Source organism: Salmo salar, chromosome ssa03 (assembly GCF_905237065.1).
Source record: "Salmo salar chromosome ssa03, Ssal_v3.1, whole genome shotgun sequence".
Taxonomy (NCBI): Eukaryota; Metazoa; Chordata; class Actinopteri; order Salmoniformes; family Salmonidae; genus Salmo; species Salmo salar.
The window spans coordinates 74267138-74291361 of NC_059444.1; the positions used below are offsets into that span (position 1 = coordinate 74267138).

Genomic DNA, 24224 nt, shown 5'->3' on the forward strand with positions numbered 1-24224 from the left:
TAGCGCTAATATTCCAACCGGGCGACGTTGTATTCATTCAAAGCTGAAAGAAAAAAATTGAGAATTCTCATGAACGTGCATCTCCAGTGTCACTGTCCCCAGGCTGACCACACAAATTCTCCTGCTGTTCTTCGCCCAGAGACAGCAGACACCCCATTTCACTTTCTGGCGCCTTCTGAGAGCCAATGGAAGCCTTAGAAAATGTCACTTTACAGCAGAGATGCTGTATTTTCGATAGAGATGCAACAGAAGGACAACAAATTGTCAGACAGGACACTTCCTGTATGGAATCTGCTCAGGTTTTGGCCTGACATATGAGTTCTGTTATACTCACAGACACCATTCAAACAGTTTTAGAAACTTTTGAGTGTTTTCTATCCAAATCTACTAATTATATGCATATTCTCGTTTCTGGGCAAGAGTAGTAACCAGTTTAAATCGGGTACGTTTTTTATCCGGCCGTGCAAATACTGCCCCCTAGCCCCAACAGGTTAACTGTTGTTACTTCTGTAGAAATGAATAGTTTTTCTTACATTTAGATTTCAGTGAGAATTTCACTGTAAATTTACAGCATTGACCTGGCACCAGAGTTACCAGCGCAATACTGTAATTTTGGGATGCTGTAATCTGTTTTACAGTAAGGGAAATAGTACTGTAAAATATATTACAGCAAAATTACTTTATTACGTTGGCAACTCTGGTGCCTGTATAATTCTGTACATTTACAGGGAACAGATTTACAGTGTACTCACCTTGTAGCTGAGATACACCAGCAACATGGTCTCGAAAAAGCTGATGAAAGCTACAAGCACCTGGAGAGAGATGAAAGGAGAGAGAGAGAGAGAAGGAGAGAGAGAGAAAGATTGGAGTAGTAACAGCAATAGAGAGACAGAGAGTGGGTGGAATCATCATTTTGATGATTGAACTCTATCAATAAGAAGTTAAAGTGAAGCAATAAACCAGAGAAAGAGAGAGAGAGTGTGTGTGTGTGTGTGTGTGTGTGTGTGTGTGTGTGTGTGTGTGTGTGTGTGTGTGTGTGTGTGTGTGTGTGTGTGTGTGTGTGTGTGTGTGTGTGTGTGTGTGTGTGTGTGTGTGCAGACAGCCTTGTTAATATGACAGTTCAACATTGTGTCTGACCTGTAGAGCCCACAGAGGCAGAGGCCTATTCACCCAGATGATAAGAGACCTGCAGACACAGAACCAAGAGAGCACATCATACATGACACAGAGGGAGGAGAGGAAAGAAGGGAGAGGCAAAAGGAAAGGAAGAGGGAGAAGAAAAGAAAAAGGAGATGTAACAGGGGCAAATATTAAAAGGACTCCCTTTCAAATATGATCAATCCAACGACATAACGCCTCTTGTAATTATGTTGTTTACAAGCGAGTGGTTCTGAACTACAGCTGCCATTAGACTACCTCTGTGAAAAAGCATCACAATCAATATTCACAGATAACATGAATGCAGATTTCCAGCTTTGTTGTGTGAAAGAGGCTCTATCCAGAGGCATCGGGGCTTATCATGGCTGCCTGAGTGCTCCCTTCTGAGTCTGCTGCTGTTGTGTGTGTGTGTGTGTGTGTGTGTGTGTGTGTGTGTGTGTGTGTGTGTGTGTGTGTGTGTGTGTGTGTGTGTGTGTGTGTGTGTGCCCTCTTAGTGTGCTGCCTGGAGCAACAGCCAGCCAAAGTCGTTACTAAGCACACTCTGTCATACTCCTTCCCACGGGGGACCAGTACGGAGAAAAAAAAAAAAATGTATGAAATGTATGAAATGTATTCATTCACTACTGTAAGTCGCTCTGGATAAGAGCGTCTGCTAAATGACTAAAATGTAAATGTTATTCATTTATAGCCAGAGTTTACACAGTGTCACCAGCCACCAATGAAATAAATATGTCCCTGAGCAGGACTGGAGGCAGAGCCCAAGGACCCAGTCACATCTGGGACAGACTCAGTCAGTTGGACGGTCGGTTTGTTGGTCACTTACTCGCTCACTCACTCACTCACTCACTCACTCACTCACTCACTCACTCACTCACTCACTCACTCACTCACTCACTCACTCACTCACTCACTCACTCACTCACTCACTCACTCACTCACTCACTCACTCACTCGTGCCTTTGAATCTCAGTCCACACCACTGGACATTCCACTCCTAGTAAGTACATTTTGGATGAGTGCAAACTAAGTTCACTTTTAAGTGCAAATCATCAGTCCCAAGACTCGTAAGTCAAATAGTTTCTGTTTACGACCCCTTCAGGCTCTGGTCTAGTGCACACACTCACAGCAGCCCCAAGACATTTCCTGTATCAGTCTTTGACTGGTTTACAGACAGCAGCTGCTAATTAGGTTATATGGACACTACATACAGTACATATTATGTTGGCATGAAATCCATACAGGTAACATTGTGACAAACTAACGTGCTACTGTAATAATATAATGTTTGCAGGTTGGCATTTATTGTCATGAATCTTGCCCTGGAGGCAGAATGGTCACTAGCTGGCACAGCCACAAAGTCATCAAAACCTAAGCCTAAACTTAACCACACTGCTAACCCTAAAGCCTAACCCTAACTTTAAATTAAGACCAAAAAGCACATTTTTGTTTTCATACATTTTTAGGATATAGCCAATTTTTTCTATGCAGTTGACCCATCTAGCGGAAATCGCTCAGTTCTGCCTCCAGGGCAAGAGTCATGACAATAAACGTCAACCTGCATAATGTACCATATCTACATCTCCAACCTCTCTATTACTCCAAGTATCATTAACTGTCTGTTGTACATGGTCTCATTACAGTGCTCTGTGGTGGACACAGGATGAACATCTCTGTGACCCTCTGTATTAGACTCCCAGACCAGTCTTGGCTCCTCATTAAAGATGAATTGGACATAAACATGTAAACTTACCAGTCAAACTGGGTCCTGCTGGGGTGGACCGATGCATTCTGTTTGGAACAGTCCAGACTACAGGGGGAAACATGTACAACAAGAGGACTGAAACATGTCATGTTTGGGACAGTCCAGACTACAGGGGGAAACATGTACAACAAGAGGACTGAAACGTGTCATGTTTGGAACAGTCCAGACTACAGGGGGAAACATGTACAACAAGAGGACTGAAACGTGTCATGTTTGGAACAGTCCAGACTACAGGGGAAACATGTACAACAAGAGGACTGAAACGTGTCATGTTTGGAACAGTCCAGACTACAGGGGAAACATGTACAACAAGAGGACTGTAACGTGTCATGTTTGGACATTCAAAGAGTTCTAGCTTCCTGTGTTCCTCAAACCCATCCTATATGACCTCAAATTTCTCTCTCTCTGTTTCCTCCAGAATTGTAACGCCGGTGTTCTCAACATTACCCATTTCTCTACCCCCTACTCTTTCCCTTTCCACTGTCCTTCCCTACATCTGGTCTCAATCTCCCAGCCCCTGGCCAAGCGAAACTACCTTAAACCTAACCCTTACATCTCATCTTCACCTATCCCTCTTGCTCCATGGTAAGTACTGACTAACCACTCTCCACTAATACTCCTCACTTCCTCTCCACCAATACTCCTCACTTCCTCTCCACCAATACTCCTCACTCCCTCTCCTCCAATACTCCTCACTTCCTCTCCACCAATACTCCTCACTCCCTCTCCACCAATACTCCTAACTCCCTCTCCACTAATACTCCTCACTTCCTCTCCACCAATACTCCTCACTTCCTCTCCACCAATACTCCTCACTCCCTCTCCTCCAATACTCCTCACTTCCTCTCCACCAATACTCCTCACTCCCTCTCCACCAATACTCCTAACTCCCTCTCCACTGATACTCCTAACACCCTCTCCACTGATACTCCTAACTCCCTCTCCACTGATACTCCTAACTCCCTCTCCATCAATACTCCTCACTCCCTCTCCTCCAATACTCCTCACTTCCTCTCCACCAATACTCCTCACTCCCTCTCCACCAATACTCCTAACTCCCTCTCCACTGATACTCCTAACTCCCTCTCCACTGATACTCCTAACACCCTCTCCACTGATACTCCTAACTCCCTCTCCATCAATACTCCTAACTCCCTCTCCACCAATACTCCTCACTCCCTCTCCACCAATACTCCTAACTCCCTCTCCACTGATACTCCTAACTCCCTCTCCACCGATACTCCTCACTCCCTCTCCACCAATACTCCTCACTTCCTTTCCACCGATACTCCTCACCCCCTCTCCACCAATACTCCTCACTCCCTCTCCACCAATACTCCTCACTCCCTCTCCACCAATACTCCTCACTTCCTCTCCACCAATACTCCTCACCCCCTCTCCACTGATACTCCTCACCCCCTCTCCACCAATACTCCTCACTCCCTCTCCTCCAATACTCCTCACTTCCTCTCCACCAATACTCCTCACTCCCTCTCCACCAATTCTCGTAACTCCCTCTCCACTGATACTCCTAACTCCCTCTCCACCAATACTCCTAACTCCCTCTCCACTGATACTCCTAACTCCCTCTCCACTGATACTCCTAACTCCCTCTCCACTGATACTCCTAACTCCCTCTCCACCGATACTCCTAATTCTCTCTCCATCAATACTCCTAACTCCCTCTCCACTGATACTCCTCACTCCCTCTCCACCAATACTCCTAACTTCCTCTCCACTGATACTCCTCACTCCCTCTCCACCGATACTCCTCACTCCCTCTCCACCAATACTCCCCACTCCCTCTCCACCAATACTCCTCACTCCCTCTCCACTGATACTCCTCACTCCCTCTCCACCAATACTCCTCACTTCCTCTCCACTGATACTCCTCACTCCCACTCCACCAATACTCCTCACTTCCTCTCCACTGATACTCCTAACTCCCTCTCCATCAATACTCCTAACTCCCTCTCCATTGATACTCCTCACTCCCTCTCCACCAATACTCCTAACTCCCTCTCCACTGATACTCCTCACTCCCTCTCCACCAATACTCCTCACCCCCTCTCCACCAATACTCCTCACTTCCTCTCCACCAATACTCCTCACTTCTTCTCCACCAATACTCCTCACCCCCTCTCCACCAATACTCCTCACCCCCGCTCCACTGATACTCCTCACTTCCTCTCCACTGATACTCCTCACTCCCTCTCCACTGATACTCTTCACTCACTCTCCACCAATACTCCTCACCCCCTCTCCACTGATACCCCTCACTTCCTCTCCACTGATACCCCTCACTCCCTCTCCACCAATACTCCTCACCCCCTCTCCACCAATACTCCTCACCCCCTCTCCACTGATACTCCTCACTTCCTCTCCACTGATACTCCTCACTCCCTCTCCACTGATACTCTTCACTCACTCTCCACCAATACTCCTCACCCCCTCTCCACTGATACTCCTCACTTCCTCTCCACTGATACTCCTCACTTCCTCTCCACCAATACTCCTCACCCCCTCTCCACCAATACTCCTCACCCCCTTACCACCAATACTACTCACTCACTCTCCACCAATACTCCTCACTCCCTCTCCACTGATACTCCTCACTCCCTCTCCACTGATACTCCTCACTCCATCTCCACCAATACTCCTCACTCCCTCTCCAATACTAAAGCCACTCTTATTTACCCCCCCCCCCCTTCCTCACCAGTCCTGTCTCTCCTCCTGTGGGTCGTCCAGTAGGACTCTGACCATGTAGAGGAGACAGCTCAATACTTTCAGAGAGAAGTTGAACAGCCTCACCCTCAGACCTGCAGCACATAAACCATACCACAGCAAGGCAAAGACTTAATCAATAAAGTCAATCAATCAATCAATTAAACATAATACATTATCATCAATCAATGCCTGTGTTTACACAGGCAGCCCAATTCTGATCTTTTGCCACTAATTGGTCTTTTTGAACAATCTGATCAGATCTTTTGCCAATAATTGGGTAAAAGATCAGAATTGGGCTGCCAGTGTAAACACAACCATTAGGTTATTGAGAACATTAATGGGACACAGTGGACATTGATAGGACATACAGAACATATAGACATACAGGAATATACCTAGAGCAAGGGGACAACATGTCACACACAGTCAAAACCACTTAGGGAACACCACCGACAGAGCACTTAATGAAGCAACCAATCATGTGAAGGAACACCCAAACAGAAAGGATTATGTAATGACAGCCAGTCTACAGGACAATAAGTAGGAACTTCCTGTCTGAACATTAACAACTCACTGGATCTTTGGTTTTTGATGAAGAACAGCTTGAGGCGCTCCTTGAAAGTGTTTTCATTCACATAGAATTCTACCTGCACCCTGAGAGAGGGAGGGATGGAGAGAGGGAGGGATGGATGGATGGAGAATGACCAGTGAAGAGGAAGATGGGTAACAGGTGAATACCAAAGTAAAGGGAGGGGGAGTAGTGGAGATTGAGGGAGAGGTAGATAGATATGGGAAAATAAAAGGAAAGAAATGAGACAACAGAGAGCGAGAATGGAAAAGAGGAGAGTGGAGTGAGAGAATAGAGGTGGAGAGAGAGAGACATAGACAGAGGTGATAATGGTTATAGGAACAGCAGCAATAATTTGGGAAATAAATAACAGTGTGGTTAGGTTATATTAAAGACGGGAGGAAATGATGTCGCTGTGTGTCATCCCCAGTCAGTCAGCCTGCCATGGCAGCTGCAGTCAGCCTCGTTATCTCTGCTGATTAAATATAGAGCAACAAATGACTTCCCTCTGTTCTGCTGAATTTGAAGAGTCCATAATTACTGCTCTCTCCTCCCTCACCCCCGTCAGTCCCTACAGCCAGACAGACTACATAGCACACACACAGCCAACGCCTGAAATACACACCTCCATATGCCATTAAGATCCTATATCGGTATATGGACACATACAGTTCACGCATGCACACAGGAAGGAACTCAGTCACATGGGATAACATGCAAAACAAACACAAGAGTAGTGAGTGCACACCATGGATACATGCATATGAACACACACACACAAATTTGCGCCCACACGCAGTCCGGCATGCACGCACACATACACACTGTCATCAAGAAATCGAATTTCCTGGTAGACCCCCTCATGAGAGATTGGCCACTTCTTCTGTTCTTTCATCCTACAGAAAGTGGTTGTAGAGGAAGGCAGCGCTGGATGACCAGACACAGGATGAAAACAGAGGCCCAGCACACACAGGTGCTCTGCCACACGTACAGAGATGAAACTGAAAGGTCACAATCTAATCTCCTTACTGGTGGGGGTCTTCACAGGGTTTTAATACTGTAGATGAAAACCAGGACCCCACATAGTGGTCCCTCAGTCAGTCACACACACACACACACACACACACACACACACACACACACACACACACACACACACACACACACACACACACACACACACACACACACCCCGTTAGCAACCATACACTCTTAGCACATTGGAAACTTTGCTCTTTGTTGCTATGGTGATGGAGCATCTTTCTCTCTGTCGATATTTCTCTCAGACACGCGCGTTTGCACACACACAGTGTAGATCTGTCAGCCAACTCTTTGTATACATGAACATGCTGAATAAAATGATGAAAAAACACCAAGGAGAGTAAAATGCACAATTGGGTAAAAAACGTATTTCCAACCGAATGCAGTGAGAAAACTTTACACAATGCACTTCCCATTAAAGTGGCAGTAGGGAGGCTAAAGAGATTGATTACTCCTATCTGCAGATGACCATTACCACTAAACACCCATGTCACGTAACATATTTACTGTAGGCTCTACCCTTCATTAACATCTGGCCTTAAAGTACACATAATTGCCTGCTATACCACAATATATGTAAATAGGTAACAGAGTCATAACAGTGTGTCGCACTTTAAATGATTGAATGACCCTCATTATCACTAGATACAGAGCTAAAGCCATGGTACATTAGGCAGGCTGGGGTTTAGATGGTATGGTATTGTGGCAGTGGATTTGAACTGGGTCCGTACTAATTCCTACATTAGCACTGATAAGATCAAAGTATTAGCTCTAGAAAATGTTCCACTTTGTAATGGAACAGTCCTCTACACAGTCAGTACTATGAAGCACAATCTGGAATTTTCTGTACAGCATCAGCCTCTAAATTAAATTTAGATAAACAAAGTAAAAATGGTGAGTGCTCTGCTTCCTGGCAACTGTCCCTGTTTTCCACACATGAATCTGTTTTACTTACAACTAAACCCTATCAGGCTCTTCCTTCTACCTTCCCTCTCCCATCCCCCTCCTCCTCCTACCTTCCCTCTCCCATCCCCCTCCTCCTCCTACCTTCCCTCTCCCATCCCCCTCCTTCTCCTACCTTTCCTCTCCCATCCCCCTCCTTCTCCTACCTTCCCTCTCCCATCCCCCTCCTTCTCCTACCTTCCCTCTCCCATCCCCCTCCTCCTCCTACCTTCCCTCTCCCATCCCCCTCCTCCTTCTACCTTCCCTCTCCCATCCCCCTCCTCTTCTTACCTTCCCTCTCCCATCCCCCCTCCTTCTCCTACCTTTCCTCTCCCATCCCCCTCCTCCTCCTACCTTCCCTCTCCCATCCCCCCTCCTTCTCCTACCTTCCCTCTCCCATCCCCCTCCTCCTCCTACCTTCCCTCTCCCATCCCCCTCCTCCTCCTACCTTCCCTCTCCCATCCCCCTCCTCCTCCTACCTTCCCACTCCCACCCCCTCCTCCTCCTACCTTCCCTCTCCCATCCCCCTCCTTCTCCTACCTTCCCTCTCCCATCCCCCTCCTCCTCCTACCTTCCCTCTCCCATCCCCCTCCTTCTCCTACCTTCCCTCTCCCATCCCCCTCCTTCTCCCTACCTTTCCTCTCCCATCCCCCTCCTCCTCCTACCTTCCCACTCCCACCCCCTCCTTCTCCTACCTTCCCTCTCCCATCCCCCTCCTCCTCCTACCTTTCCTCTCCCATCCCCCTCCTCCTCCTACCTTCCCTCTCCCATCCCCCTCCTCCTCCTACCTTCCCTCTCCCATCCTCCTCCTCCTTCTACCTTCCCTCTCCCATCCCCCTCCTCTTCATACCTTCCCTCTCCCATCCCCCTCCTCCTCCTACCTTTCCTCTCCCATCCTCCTCCTCCCTACCTTCCCTCTCCCATCCCCCTCCTCCTCCTACCTTCCCTCTCCCATCCCCCTCCTCCTCCTACCTTCCCTCTCCCATCCCCCTCCTCCTCCTACCTTCCCTCTCCCATCCCCTCCTCTTCTTACCTTCCCTCTCCCATCCCCCTCCTTCTCCTACCTTCCCTCTCCCATCCTCCTCCTCCTACCTTCCCTCTCCCATCCCCCCTCCTCCTCCTACCTTCCCTCTCCCATCCCCCTCCCCTCCTCCCACCTTCCCTCTCCCATCCCCCTCCCCTCCTCCTACCTTCCCTCTCCCATCCCCCTCCTCCCCCTACCTTCCCTCTCCCATGCCCCTCCCCTCCTCCCACCTTCCCTCTCCCATCCCCTTCCTCCTCCTACCTTCCCTCTACCATCCCCCTCCTCCTCCTACCTTTCCCTCTCCCATCCCCCTCCTTCTCCTACCTTCCCTCTCCCATCTCCCCTCCTCCCCGTCCTACCTTCCCTCTCCCATCCCCCTTTCTCCTCCTACCTTCCCTCTCCCATCCCCTCCTCCTTCTACCTTCCCTCTCCCATCCCCCTGCTCCCCCTACCTTCCCTCTCCCATCCCCCCTCCTCCTCCCTCCTTCACCTTCCCTCTCCCACCCCCTCCTCCTCCTACCTTTCCCTCTCCCATCCCCCTCCTCCTCCTACCTTCCCTCTCCCATCTCCCCTCCTCCTCCTACCTTCCCTCTCCCATCCCCCTCCTCCTCCTACCTTCCCTCTCCCATCCCCCCTCCTCCTCCTCCTACCTTCCCTCTCCCACCCCCCTCCTCCCCCTACCTTCCCTCTCCCATCCTCCTCCTCCTCCTACCTTCCCTCTCCCATCCCCCTCCTCCCCATACCTTCCCTCTCCCATCCACCTGCTCCCCATACCTTCCCTCTCCCATCCCCCTGCTCCCCATACCTTCCCTCTCCCATCCCCCTCCTCCTATCTTCCCTCTCCCATCCCACTCCTCCTCCTACCTTCAGTCTGCTGTTAATTACCCATCTCTTGATCATTCCATCACCCTGCCTCTTCCCACTATTGTTATTTCCTTTCTCTACACACTAAAGGTGATCACCCTTTCAGCCATCCAACCATCCATGTCTCTATTTATGAGTGTCTTTATAGTCCCTCCAACTCTGAAAGAATCCATGGCAACTTTCCACAGCAACGAACAAATCATTTGAAAAGTCACTCTGCTCCTGATGTGCTTCTAAGAGGCAGCTTTTAGACTCGAGGGGGCCACAGAAGAGAAGAAGTAAAGTGGAAATATAGCCGTGGGATAGATTATAGTGTGATTTGTTATCTAAAGGAGGGAAACAAGAAAAACACATTAAAAAGTCATGAAGAACATTATTTCAAAGCCAAAGAAGAACAAACCACACAATAACACATCGCTCCTAGCAATAACCTGGCTACTTTTTCCAAAAAGCTTTACTCATTATGATGTAAGAGTAGATAATTGCTCAAAATAATTGCTTTGGTAGATTAAATCTTTGAATTCTATTAGTGAAAAAAGGGCAAATATTGTTTCAAACACAGAAACATGTCAGATAGAACCCGAGATAAGGTTCATTATTATTGATGATTGATTATTTTGTTCTTTAAATACACCATCTATAAGATTTAATGTGGTTCAATGGTCATTAACTAAACCTATTTTAAACAACAAAAATAATTGTTTACTGACTAAAATGACAAAAACCTACTGCAAAGAACCTAGAACAACTTGGAACAGCTGTTGTAACAACGGTTGATTTACAAATGGTTGTAGTGGTAAAATGTGATGGATTGATAAACAATGGATGGACCAATACAACCTTGGATTGTGGGTTATGATAGGGTAAAACAGACACTTGTACTAAGACGGGGAATATAATTTATAACAATCAATCAAATGATGACGCTTGATCTCATGGATCAAGTCCTTGCATCCATAGCTCTACGAATTTGAAAGTGTTTTCATAACCATGACCCATCCTTCAGCTTACCAAAGACAGTGGCCCAGGCTATTGAAATCACTGATTGTGTCTTTAATGTTTTTGAGCGCTGAGTGAAACTATGGTGGTGTGTGAGGTGTGACAGTCACCAGGTGACAAGCGATAGACTAACCTGCCCTCGAGAAGACAACCGTTGGAAAACAGAGGAAACAGAACAAACAGTTTGAAGCTTTACTATCAGTTCAAGTGCAATTTATCAAACTAATTCTTCCTTTCTATAATAAAGGATTCATGGCGATTTAAACCACAGGTCTTCCCTGACGGTAATAAAAAGTAACAAACTACTGAAAAAACGTTCCCTGCTAGATAAAAGACAACAGCGAGAAAAGGCCAGGGTTCATCTAGACATTTGCATTTATGAATTTGCATTTATGAGAGCATAAGAGAAAGTGTGAGAGAGGGAGAGAAGAGAGAGAGAGATATGTAAGACAGAACAAGAAAGAGAGAGAGAGAGAAAAGAGAGAGAAAAAAAGGGAAAGAGAGAGATATCTCAGTCTCCTGCTAATTTCCCTCCCTGTGTCTAATGGCACAGCACTGACCCGAGTGAGGACCAGAGAGACAACAGACCATCCCCATCACAGCACTGACCCGAGTGAGGACCAGAGAGACAACAGACCTGACACTGACCATCCCCATCACAGCACTGACCCGAGTGAGGACCAGAGAGACAACAGACCATCCCCATCACAGCACTGACCTGAGTGAGCACCAGAGAGACAACAGACCTCACACTGACCATCCCCATCACAGCACTGACACGACTGAGGACCAGAGAGATAACAGACCTCACACTGACCATCCCCATCACAGCACTACTGACCCATCACAACCTTTATACAGCAGTTCATACAATACATTACATTTACATTTTAGTCATTTAGCAGACACTCTTATCCAGAGCGACTTACAGTAGTGAATTCATACATTTCATACATTGTTCATACATTTTTTTCTCCATACTGGTCCCCCGTGGGAATCGAACCCACAACCCTAGCATGGCAAACACCATGCTCTACCAACTGAGCCACACGGGACCAACTCTACCAACTGAGCCACACGGGTATACAAATCAAATCAAATTAAACTTGTTTTGTCAAATGTGCCGAATACAACAAGTGTAGACCTTACCGTGAAATGCTTACTTACAAGCCCTTAACCAACAGTGCAGTTCAAGAAGAGTTAAGAAAATATTTACCAAATAAACTAAAGTAAAAAAGATAGTAAAAAGTAACACAATAACATAATAATAACGAGGCTATATACTGTACAGGGGGTACTGGTACCGAGTCAGTGTGTGGGGGTACAGGTTAGTCGAGGTAATTTGTACATGTAGTTGGGGTGAAGTGACTATGCATAGATAATAAACAGCGAGTAGCAGCAGTGTACAAACAAATGGGGGGGGAGGGGGTCAATGTAAATAGTCTGGTGGCCATTTGATTAATTGTTCAGCAGTCTTATGGCTTGGGAGTAGAAGCTGTTAAGGAGCCTTTTGGTCCTAGACGTGGCGCTCCGGTACCACTGGCCGTGCCGTAGCAGAGAAAACAGTCTATGACTTGGGTGACTGGAGTCTCTGACAATATTATGGGCTTTCCTCTGACACCGCCTAGTATATAGGTCCTGGATGGCAGGAAGCTTGGCCCCAGTGATGTACTGGGCCGTACGCACTACCCTCTGTAGTGCGTTACGGTCAGATGGTGAGCAGTTGCCATACCAGGCCGGGATGCAACCGGTCAGCAAACTTAATGATGGTGTTGGAGTCGTGTTTGGCCACGCAGTCATGGGTGAACAGGGAGTACAGGAGGGGACTAAGTACACACCCCCGAGGGGCCCCAGTGTTGAGGAACAGCGTGGCAGACGTGTTGTTGCGTACCCTTACCACCTGGGAGCGGCCCATCAGGAAGTCCAGGATCCAGTTGCAGAGGGAGGTGTTAAGTCCCAGGGTCCTTAGCTTAGTGATGAGCTTCGTGGGCACTATGGTGTTGAACGCTGAGCTGTAGTCAATGAACAGCATTCTCACATAGGTGTTTCTTTTGTCCAGGTGGGAAAGGGCAGTGTTGAGTGCGATTGAGATTGCATCATCTGTGGATCTGTTGGGGCGGTATGCAAGTTGGAGTGGGTCTAGGGTATCCGGGAGTGGGTCTAGGGTATCCGGGAGGATGCTGTTGATGTGAGCCATGACTAGCCTTTCAAAGCACTTCATGGCTACCGATGTGAGTGCTACGGGGTGGTAATCCTTTAGGCAGGTTACCTTTGATTCCTTGGGCACAGGGGCTATGGTGGTCTGCTTGAAACATGTAGGTATTACAGACTTGGTCAGGGAGAGGTTGAAAATGTCAGTGAAGACACTTGCCCCCTGGTAATCCATCTGGCCCTGCGGCTTTGTGAATGTTGACCTGTTTAAAGGTCTTGCTCACATCGGTTACCGAGAGCATAATCACACAGTCATCCAGAACAGCTGGTGCTCTCGTGCATGCTTCAGTGTTGCTTGCCTCGCGTCACTGGGCAGCTTGCGTCTCGGTTTCCCTTTGTAGTCCGTAATAGTTTTCAAGCCCTGCCACATCCGACGAGTGTCAGAGCAGGTGTAGTAGGATTCAATCTTAATCCTGTATTGACGCTTTGCTTGTTTGATGGTTTGTCTGAAGGCATAGCGGGATTTATTATAAGCATCCGGATTTCTGTCCCGCTCCTTGAAAGCGGCAGCTCAAGCCTTTAGCTCGATGCGGATGTTGCCTGTAATCCATGGGTTCTGGATGGGATATGTACGTATAGTCACTGTGGGGATGACGTTGTCGATGCGCTTATTGATGAAGCCGATGACTGAGGTGGTATACTCCTCAATGTCATTGTATGAATCCCGGAACATATTCCAGACAATGCTAGCAAAACAGTCCTGTAGTGTAGCATCCGCGTCATCTGACCACTTCATTATTGAGCAAGTCACTGGTACTTCCTGCTTTAGTTTTTGCTTGTAAACAGTAATCCAGAGGATAGAATTATGGTCAGATTTGCCAAATGGAGGGCGGGGGAGAGCTTTGTATGCATCTCTGTGTGTGGAGTAAAGGTGGTCTAGAGTTTTTTCCCCTCTGGTTGCACATGTGACATGCTGGTAAAAATTTGGTAAAACTGATTTAAGTTTGCCTGCATTAAAGTCCCCGGCCACTAGGAGCGCCGCTTCTGGATGAGCATTTTCTTGTTTTCTTATGGCCTTATAGAGTTGGTTGAGTGCAGCCTTAGTGCCAGCATCGGTCTGTGGTGGTAAATAGACGGCTACGAATAATATGGATGAGAACCCTCTTGGTAGATAGTGTGGTATACAGCTTATCATAAGATACTCTACCACAGGCGAGCAATACCTCGAGACTTCTTTAATATTAGACATCGCGCACAATACAATGGTAGAAAGAGGTAAAAAGGTAGAAATACAAAAGGTAGAACAATTTAACTTCCATTTGACTAACTTTGTGGATTTGTTTTGATAGTAAGTATGCCGATTCAAAAGTACATAGAAAAGACTAAATGAAAAAAAGAGGACTCTCTCAAAAGATAAGGCATTTAAAAAGCTCTTACAAATCACACTGATAGTGTGCATTGACAATGACGTGCATTTGAATTCTTTAATTGAGCGATTAAGAGATTTCATTTGTCACCTAACTCCCAATAAACATTCTGTGAGCGGAGATACGCCTGGTGTGTCCCAAGACCCACAATGCATTTATTTAGAATTTCGGTCTGGAGCGGTCTGGAGCGAGCAGTCGCACTACGCTTCGCTCCACAGGTAATATTACACTTCACTACATTACAACGGCTTGATTTGTTTGATCTGAGCAATTCTTCTTAGCTAGCTACATAGCCGTCTTTGTATCAAAGATAATTGTGTAGTTTAGAGTAGTTTAGAGTAATTATCGAGGCTAGCTATCTTCGTCCTCCTAACGTAGTCAACACTGCTAGCTGCTAGCTAGCTAGTCATCACTGCTAGCTAGCCAACTTCTACCGACTAGCAGCACTGTAGAAACTATTACATTACAACGTAACGACTTGATTAGTGTAGTGTTAGTGTTAGTTAGCCAGCTACATAGTTGTCTTTGCTGTCTCTGTATCTAAGATAATTGTGTAGTTTAGAGTAATTATCAAGGTGAGCTAGCCAGCCGCGACGCCAGACTTAGTCAACACAGCTAGTCATCATTAACCCACTGCTAGCTAGCCAACCGTTACCGACTAGCAGCGCTGTAGATACTAATACTTTACAACGGAACGATTTGACTAGTGCAGTGTTAGCTAGCTAGCTACATAGTTGTCTTTGTCATAGCTTGATAATTGTGTAGTTTAGTAATTATCGAGGTTAGCTAGCCAGCTATTTCCGTCCCCCGCGACGCCATTTTTCCTAAACCAGCCAACTATTACCGACGAGCAGCATTGTAGAAACTAAATACATTACAAAGGAACGTCTTGATTAGTGTTATGTTAGCTAGCTAGCTACAAAGTTGCTTTGTATCATGACAAGGTGTAGTACTGAAACTATCGAGGTTACCTAGCCAGCTACATGTTCAAAGTCAACAACGCAGCCACTGCTAGCTAGCCTACTCCACCAGCCAGCAGTACTGTATCATTTTCTTCATTTTAGTCAATAAGATTTTTGCAACGTAAGCTTAACTTTCTGAGCATTCGAGACGTGTAGTCCACTTGTCATTCCAATCTCCTTTGCATTAGCGTAGCCTCTTCTGTAGCTTGTCAACTATGTGTCTGTCTATCCCTGTTCTCTCCCCTCTGCACAGGCCATACAAACGCTCCACACCGCGTGGCCGCTGCCACTCTAACCTGGTGGTCCCAGCGCGCACGACCCACGTGGAGTTCCAGGTCTCCGGCAGCCTCTGGAACTGCCGGTCTGCGGCCAACAAGGCTGAGTTCATCTCAGCCTATGCTACCCTCCAGTCCCTAGACTTCCTGGCGCTGACGGAAACATGGATTACCACAGATAACACTGCTACTCCTACTGCTCTCTCCTCGTCTGCCCACGTGTTCTCGCATACCCCTAGAGCATCGAGCCAGCGGGGTGGTGGCACTGGAATCCTCATCTCTCCCAAGTGGACATTCTCTCTTTCTCCCCTGACCCATCTGTCTATCTCCTCATTTGAATTCCATGCTGTCACAGTTACCAGCCCTTTCAAGCTTAACATCCTTATCATTTATCGCCCTCCAGGTTCCCTTGGAGAGTTCATCAATGAGCTTGACGCCTTGATAAGTTCCTTTCCTGAGGATGGCTCACCTCTCACAGTTCTGGGTGACTTTAACCTCCCCACATCTACCTTTGACTCATTCCTCTCTGCCTCCTTCTTTCCACTCCTCTCCTCTTTTGACCTCACCCTCTCACCTTCCCCCCCTACTCACAAGGCAGGCAATATGCTTGACCTCATCTTTACTAGATGCTGTTCTTCCACTAATCTCATTGCAACTCCCCTCCAAGTCTCCGACCACTACCTTGTATCCTTTTCCCTCTCGCTCTCATCCAACACTTCTCACTCTGCCCCTACTCGGATGGTATTGCGCCCTACCAACCTTCGCTCTCTCTCTTCCGCTACTCTCTCCTCTTCCATCCTATCATCTCTTCCCTCTGCTCAAACCTTCTCCAACCTATCTCCTGATTCTGCCTCCTCAACCCTCCTCTCCTCCCTCTCTGCATTCTTTGATTTCCTCTGTCCCCTATCCTCCAGGCCGGCTCGGTCCTCCCCTCCTGCTCCGTGGCTCGACGACTCACTGCGAGCTCACAGAACAGGGCTCCGGGCAGCCGAGCGGAAATGGAGGAAAACTCGCCTCCCTGCGGACCTGGCATCCTTTCACTCCCTCCTCTCTACATTTTCCTCTTCTGTCTCTGCTGCTAAAGCCACTTTCTACCACTCTAAACTCCAAGCATCTGCCTCTAACCCTAGGAAGCTCTTTGCTACCTTCTCCTCCCTCCTGAATCCTCCTCCCTCCCTCCTCCCTCTCTGCGGATGACTTCGTCAACCATTTTGAAAAGAAGGTTGACGACATCCGATCCTCGTTTGCTAAGTCAAACGACACCGCTGGTCCTGCTCACACTGCCCTACCCTGTGCTTTGACCTCTTTCTCCCCTCTCTCTCCAGATGAAATCTCGCGTCTTGTGACGGCCGGCCGCCCAACAACCTGCCCACTTGACCCTATCCCCTCCTCTCTTCTCCAGACCATTTCCGGAGACCTTCTCCCCTACCTCACCTCGCTCATCAACTCATCCTTGACTGCTGGCTACGTCCCTTCCGTCTTCAAGAGAGCGAGAGTTGCACCCCTTCTGAAAAAAACCTACACTCGATCCCTCCGATGTCAACAACTACAGACCAGTATCCCTTCTTTCTTTTCTCTCCAAAACTCTTGAACGTGCCGTCCTTGGCCAGCTCTCTTGCTATCTCTCTCAGAATGACCTTCTTGATCCTAATCAGTCAGGTTTCAAGACTGGGCATTCAACTGAGACTGCTCTTCTCTGTGTCACGGAGGCTCTCCGCACTGCTAAAGCTAAGTCTCTCTCCTCTGCTCTCATCCTTCTAGACCTATCTGCTGCCTTTGATACTGTGAACCATCAGATCCTCCTCTCCACCCTCTCCGAGCTGGGCATCTCCGGCGCGGCCCACGCTTGGATTGCGTCCTACCTGACAGGTCGCTCCTACCAGGTGGCGTGGCGAGAATCTGTCTCTGCACCACGTGCTCTCACCACTGGTGTCCCCCAGGGCTCTGTTCTAGGCCCTCTCCTATTCTCGCTATACACCAAGTCACTTGGCTCTGTCATATCCTCACATGGTCTCTCATATCATTGCTATGCAGATGACACACAATTAATCTTCTCCTTTCCCCCTTCTGACAACCAGGTGGCGAATCGCATCTCTGCATGTCTGGCAGACATATCAGTGTGGATGACGGATCACCACCTCAAGCTGAACCTCGGCAAGACGGAGCTGCTCTTCTTCCCGGGGAAGGACTGCCCGTTCCATGATCTCGCCATCACGGTTGACAACTCCCTTGTGTCCTCTTCCCAGAGTGCTAAGAGCCTCGGCGTGACCCTGGACAACACCCTGTCGTTCTCCACTAACATCAAGGCGGTGACCCGATCCTGTAGGTTCATGCTCTACAACATTCGCAGAGTACGACCCTGCCTCACACAGGAAGCGGCGCAGGTCCTAATCCAGGCACTTGTCATCTCCCGTCTGGATTACTGCAACTCGCTGTTGGCTGGGCTCCCTGCCTGTGCCATTAAACCCCTACAACTCATCCAGAACGCCGCAGCCCGTCTGGTGTTCAACCTTCCCAAGTTCTCTCACGTCACCCCGCTCCTCCGCTCTCTCCACTGGCTTCCAGTTGAAGCTCGCATCCGCTACAAGACCATGGTGCTTGCCTACGGAGCTGTGAGGGGAACGGCACCTCCGTACCTTCAGGCTCTGATCAGGCCCTACACCCAAACAAGGGCACTGCGTTCATCCACCTCTGGCCTGCTCGCCTCCCTACCTCTGAGGAAGCACAGTTCCCGCTCAGCCCAGTCAAAACTGTTCGCTGCTCTGGCACCCCAATGGTGGAACAAGCTCCCTCACGACGCCAGGACAGCAGAGTCAATCACCACCTTCCGGAGACACCTGAAACCCCAGCTCTTTAAGGAATACCTGGGATAGGATAAAGTAATCCTTCTAAACCCCCCCCCCCTAAAAGATTTAGATGCACTATTGTAAAGTGGTTGTTCCACTGGATATTATAAGGTGAATGCACCAATTTGTATGTCGCTCTGGATAAGAGCGTCTGCTAAATGACTTAAATGTAAATGTAAATGTAGAAGAACAAAGGTGATAGATAAAGGATTAATGAGTGACTGTTTAAATCAGAGTGGGGAAGTTGAAGAGCAGTCAGAGATGACTTGGAGACACAGGAACGGGCAGACAAAGAGTGCGGCAACAATGCCAATCACACAGCCTACAAATAAGGAGAGGGGAATTCAATGGGGCGACAGGAGGCAAGGAAATTGCACACCACTATGGCAGCCTAGTCTCACAGTGTTAGGTGTGCTCCACTCTGCTTCCACCATTGAAGGAGAGCCAGGCAGGGACAACGCGACCCTGACCCAGATACACACTGGGTATTGATAAAGGAAAGTTCAAGAAGAGGAAAAGGAGGGTTTTACATTTCTTTGCTAAAGGAAAAATCTGTTCCCCTTCCTCAACCTGAGAACACGTATTTTTTCTATTTTACTATTTTTATACAGAACTGAGAATGTACAGTATGTATTCACTGTGAAGAGACAGAGAACATAATTCATTGTTTTTATCAACACATTCACCAGCTGAACACAGACATGGTTATATCAACACACCACTGTAGACAGATTCCTCACATCCCCATACAAAAGGTTTTATCAGAGTCTCAAGGCTCTAGATGTAACACCTCAAGATTCCCTCTCTCTCTCTACTGCTCTCTCTCTCTACTGCTCTCTCTCTCTCTCTCTCTCTCTCTCTTCCGCTCTCTCTCTCTAGGATGCGGATGTATACAGTTAGTATGCTATGGGGGAAAATAACACCAGTCATCTTCTGCACTGTGACTGATATGAAAGTATATCCTTGGTTGAGCCTCCGATGCTCACCTTTCCCCTGCCCCCACAATCCCTTCACACACTGCACACAAAATGAAAGTCATCATTTCCCAGGTCTGTGCATTGTGCAGGCCACAATGACAGTAAGCATGTGTGCTCAACAGCCTTTCACTACAACCCATTTCCAGCCAAGCTCTAATGTTAGATCTTTATTGATTAAGCCACGCCATACATCATCAGTGCAGCTGTCCTCCATGCTACCTTCCCTTCATCCCCCCATCTCAGTGAATCCTCCTCCATCCCTGGCTGTCTCCATCACTCTCTTCTCTCACTCCGGGAACCTGTGTTTACTCACACACGGGCTCGTCTCTCTTTATCCTACTTGAATGGGGGGTTAAATGGCTTCGAGTGATAGAACAGGATTCCAATATATCTGCAGAAAGAATTGGGTGTCAGCTATGATAGGACACTTTGGGTTTGAACTACAGTAAGTGAAGTAGGATTTACTTGGAACAATCGATTCCTATTGTAGCTAAGACCTCTATTCAGTAAAGACCCTTATTTCACCCTACCACTACCAATCACAACAGATAAACCACTGCTACTCAACTAAATACTGTAGATGTTTTCTTATTCCAGTTACTCAGAAAGACAATGACAATCTGACCATCTGTGGCATTGCATCTACCAATTTCCTCATTCTACATGATGTATTGTACGCCGATGTGTACAGCTATTTAACATTTGATCAAATGAGAATGAATTTTATTCTATTTCATAGCCCATTTCATATTTCCTCCGAGGGGACACATGCAAAGGAAAAGGGGTGAAATATGAGCTGATTCATCTCTGTGCCCTCTTCTCAGTGTCTCATGGGCTGCTTGGAGCACGATACAATTCCTGCAGCGTATTACACTAATATGATTTGGTACCGGGAGAGAAGCGATCAGATGGACGTGTGTTTGTGATCCCTCCACACACACACACACACACACACACACACACACACACACACACACACACACACACACACACACACACACACACACACACACACACACACACACACACACACACACACACACACACACAGAGAGAGAGAGAAGCGATAAGATATGTTTGTGATCCCTCCACACTATAGTGGATAATTGCATTTGACAAAATACCCTTATGCAACCATACACCATGTATTGCATTTTCAGTAGAGTAGATTGGTTAATACTTAGTTAGTTATTATTTCTAGAGAGGTTATTTCTTGGTTAGTTATTATTTCTAGAGAGGTTATTTCTTGGTTAGTTCTTATTTCTAGAGAGGTTATTTCTTGGTTAGTTCTTATTTCTAGAGAGGTTATTTGTTGGTTAGTTCTTATTTCTAGAGAGGTTATTTGTTGGTTAGTTCTTATTTCTAGAGAGGTTATTTCTTGGTTAGTTCTTATTTCTAGAGAGGTTATTTGTTGGTTAGTTCTTATTTCTAGAGAGGTTATTTCTTGGTTAGTTCTTATTTCTAGAGAGGTTATTTGTTGGTTAGTTCTTATTTCTAGAGAGGTTATTTCTTGGTTAGTTATTATTTCTAGAGAGGTTATTTATTTATTGATCAAGACCATTGTGAGGCAGATAGATAACATCAGAGGTATTGATCCTTTCCTATGGCCTTCTTTCATCCATCCTGCATTCCAGTCTCTTTTGTCTTATTCCAAGCCTGGCTTTTGGGAATTTACTATTGTTTTGCTAGATAACATTATGTAGGTCTTATCTTACATAACATATTCATAACACGTTTGTGGATAAAATCATGTGTGGTGTAAAGAGGTCAGCAAAGAGTCACTGTATGTGTAAAAAAAACAAAACCAAAAAAAAAACTTTTATATATATATATATATACTACCCTTCAAAAGTTTGGGGTCACTTAGAAATGTCCTTGTTTTTTAAAGAAAAGCAAATTTTTGGTCCATTTAAAATCTTCAGTTTCTTGGCAATTTCTCGCATGGAATTGCCTTCATTTCTCAGAACAAGAATAGACTGACGAGTTTCAGAAGAAAGTTATTTGTTTCTGGCCATTTTGAGCCTGTAATTGAACCCACAAATGCTGATGCTCCAGATACTCAACTAGAATAAAGAAGGCCAGCTTTATTGCTTCAGCAGTTTTCAGCTGTGCTAACATAATTGCAAAAGGGTTTTCTAATGATCAATTAGCCTTTTAAAATGATAAACTTGGATTAGCTAACACAACGTGTTATTGGAACACAGGAGTGATGGTTGGTGATAATGGGCCTCTGTACTCCTATGTAGATATTCCATTGAAAATCAGCCGTTTCCAGATACAATAGTCATTTACAACATTAACAATGTCTACACTGTATTTCTGATCAATTTGATGTTATTTTAATGGACAACATTTTTTGCTTTTCTTTCAAAAACAAGGACATTTCTAAGTGACCCCAAACCTTTGAACGGTAGTGTATATATCAGTAACAAGCCCTCAGGAGAACATGAAGTTGGCAGCCTAACAGGCTATATGGGTAACTATGACACAAGGCTTTATGTAACGTAACATTGAAGGAGGCCTTGGATTTAATTCATGACATTTCTATGAAAACACCCATCCCTGTAGTCTATCTGTCGTCATTACTCAGCTGTATAGGTTTACTTCTGATTCCCATGCTTCAGTGTACTGCTACATAGGCTGGCACAATTACTGTATAACCGTGTAACCGCCATGAAAATCAAATAACCGCCATCACCGTTTAATATACAGTATATATATATATATATCAGTGTATCATGAACTCTTAACAATGGGATGAAACTTTGTTGCTCCTTGCCTAGGAAACCCACCCCCAATGCAGTAGCAGACATAGAAACAGAATGAATAGAATGGACTTGGAACCTCTAATGGTCCTTGCTACCCCATTGAAGTTGACGTTTAAAATGGTTTAAGTAAGAATTAAGGTAAGGGTTAAGGTTCATTTTTATGATTAGGGTAAGCGTATGGGTTAAGGTTAGGGTTAGGGTTTAGGGTAGGGACGTCCCAAAGATCCCGGATAACACTAACCAACCTTGAATGGGGATGCCCCCCCCCCCCGTCTCTCCAACCCGCACACTGATGTCACAAGGTCTTACCTATCTGAAGCAGACAGCACTGACTCCAGTTCAGCAGAGGCAGCCAATAGGCTGGGCGCTAGCCACCCCTTGTATTTTACCCAGCAGCAAGCTACTGTGTGTTGACAGTGCTTGTCTTACTAGAAAGCAGCGTTCAGGGAATACTCATACCAGGCTCATTAACGCATAGCGTTTGGGCAGGAAATAAACATTCGTTAAACATAAAAGTGAGGATTTAATGCGGCCGCTCCTTCAGAGGTCGTACGCCTCACTGCCTGAGAATAAGATAACCACTCAGGGTCTGCTCAAGGCTCTCTGGTCTATCCTCCCTACAGCTGCCTCAGGCCAACCACAGGCCTGGAGGGAGGAAGATCATGTTGCTGTATACAGTTAGTATGATATGAGGGAAAACACTAGTCGTCTTCTGCACTGTGACGGATGTGATTGTGTATCCTTGCTTGAGCCTCTGATGCTCGCCCTTTCCCCCTGCACACAAAATGAAAGTCATCATTTACCAGGGCTGTGCACTGTGTACGCCCAATGACAGTAAGTAAGTGTGCTCAATACCCTTTTAATCAAACCGATTTCTAGCCAAGCTCTACCGAGCTAACAACAAATGTTCTCACAACTTTACAGAACGTTCCCTTCAAATCACTTACGGGCCCTTCCCAATGATGCAGAGAGAAAATAATAATAATAATAATAACACGAGAAATAAATACACAATGAGTAACAATAACTTGGCTATGCACACAGAGTACCATTACCGAGTCAATGTGCAGGGGTACAATGGGCATGGGTCCTCAGATCCTCAAAAAGTTATACAGCTAAACCATTGAGAGCATCTTAAATGGCTGCATCACCGCTTGGTATGGCAACTGCTTGGCATTGGGCGACAAGGCGCTACAGAGGGTAGGGCATACGGCCCAGTACATCACTGGGGCCGAACTCACTGCCATCCAGGATCTCTATACCAGACGGTGTCAGAGGAAGGCCCTAAAAATTGTCAAAGACTCCAGCCACCCAAGTCATAGTTAAATAAAGGTTCAATAAAATAAATAAAATAAAATAAAAAATTGACTGTTCTCTCTGCTACCCCACAACGAGTGGTATCGGAGCGCCCAAGTCTGGGACAAAAAGGATCCTGAACAGCTTCTACCCCTAAGCCATAAGACTGCTGAACACTTAATCAAATGGCTACCTGGACAATTTACATTGACCCCCTTTATTATAATTTTTTTGTCTTCATTTCTTTTGTACTGACTCTCTTGCACTGGCTCTATGCACACTCACTATACTCTATTCACACACTCACACATACTACACTGACACTCCAACACACAATGCACACACAACATAGGCTCACACACACATGCATAGACGGGTTCAAGTCCGGGTTCTGGATAGGCCACTCAAGGACATTCAGAGACTTGTCCCGAAGCCAA

At 46.5% G+C, this 24224-nt stretch overlaps 1 protein-coding gene across 1 annotated transcript in view; it reads right to left on the bottom strand.

Annotated features, from left to right (window-relative positions):
* Window positions 1-24224, bottom strand: part of LOC106598152 (potassium channel subfamily T member 2) — an 82109-nt gene that overhangs the window by 47395 nt on the left and 10490 nt on the right. Inside the window, exons 2-6 of the mRNA XM_045715407.1 lie at window positions 6222-6301; window positions 5637-5739; window positions 2909-2965; window positions 1138-1186; window positions 753-812 (exon numbers count right to left, since the gene is read on the bottom strand). Coding sequence (XP_045571363.1) covers window positions 753-812; window positions 1138-1186; window positions 2909-2965; window positions 5637-5739; window positions 6222-6301 — 349 coding nt within the window. The remainder of the gene's footprint in view (window positions 1-752; window positions 813-1137; window positions 1187-2908; window positions 2966-5636; window positions 5740-6221; window positions 6302-24224) is intronic.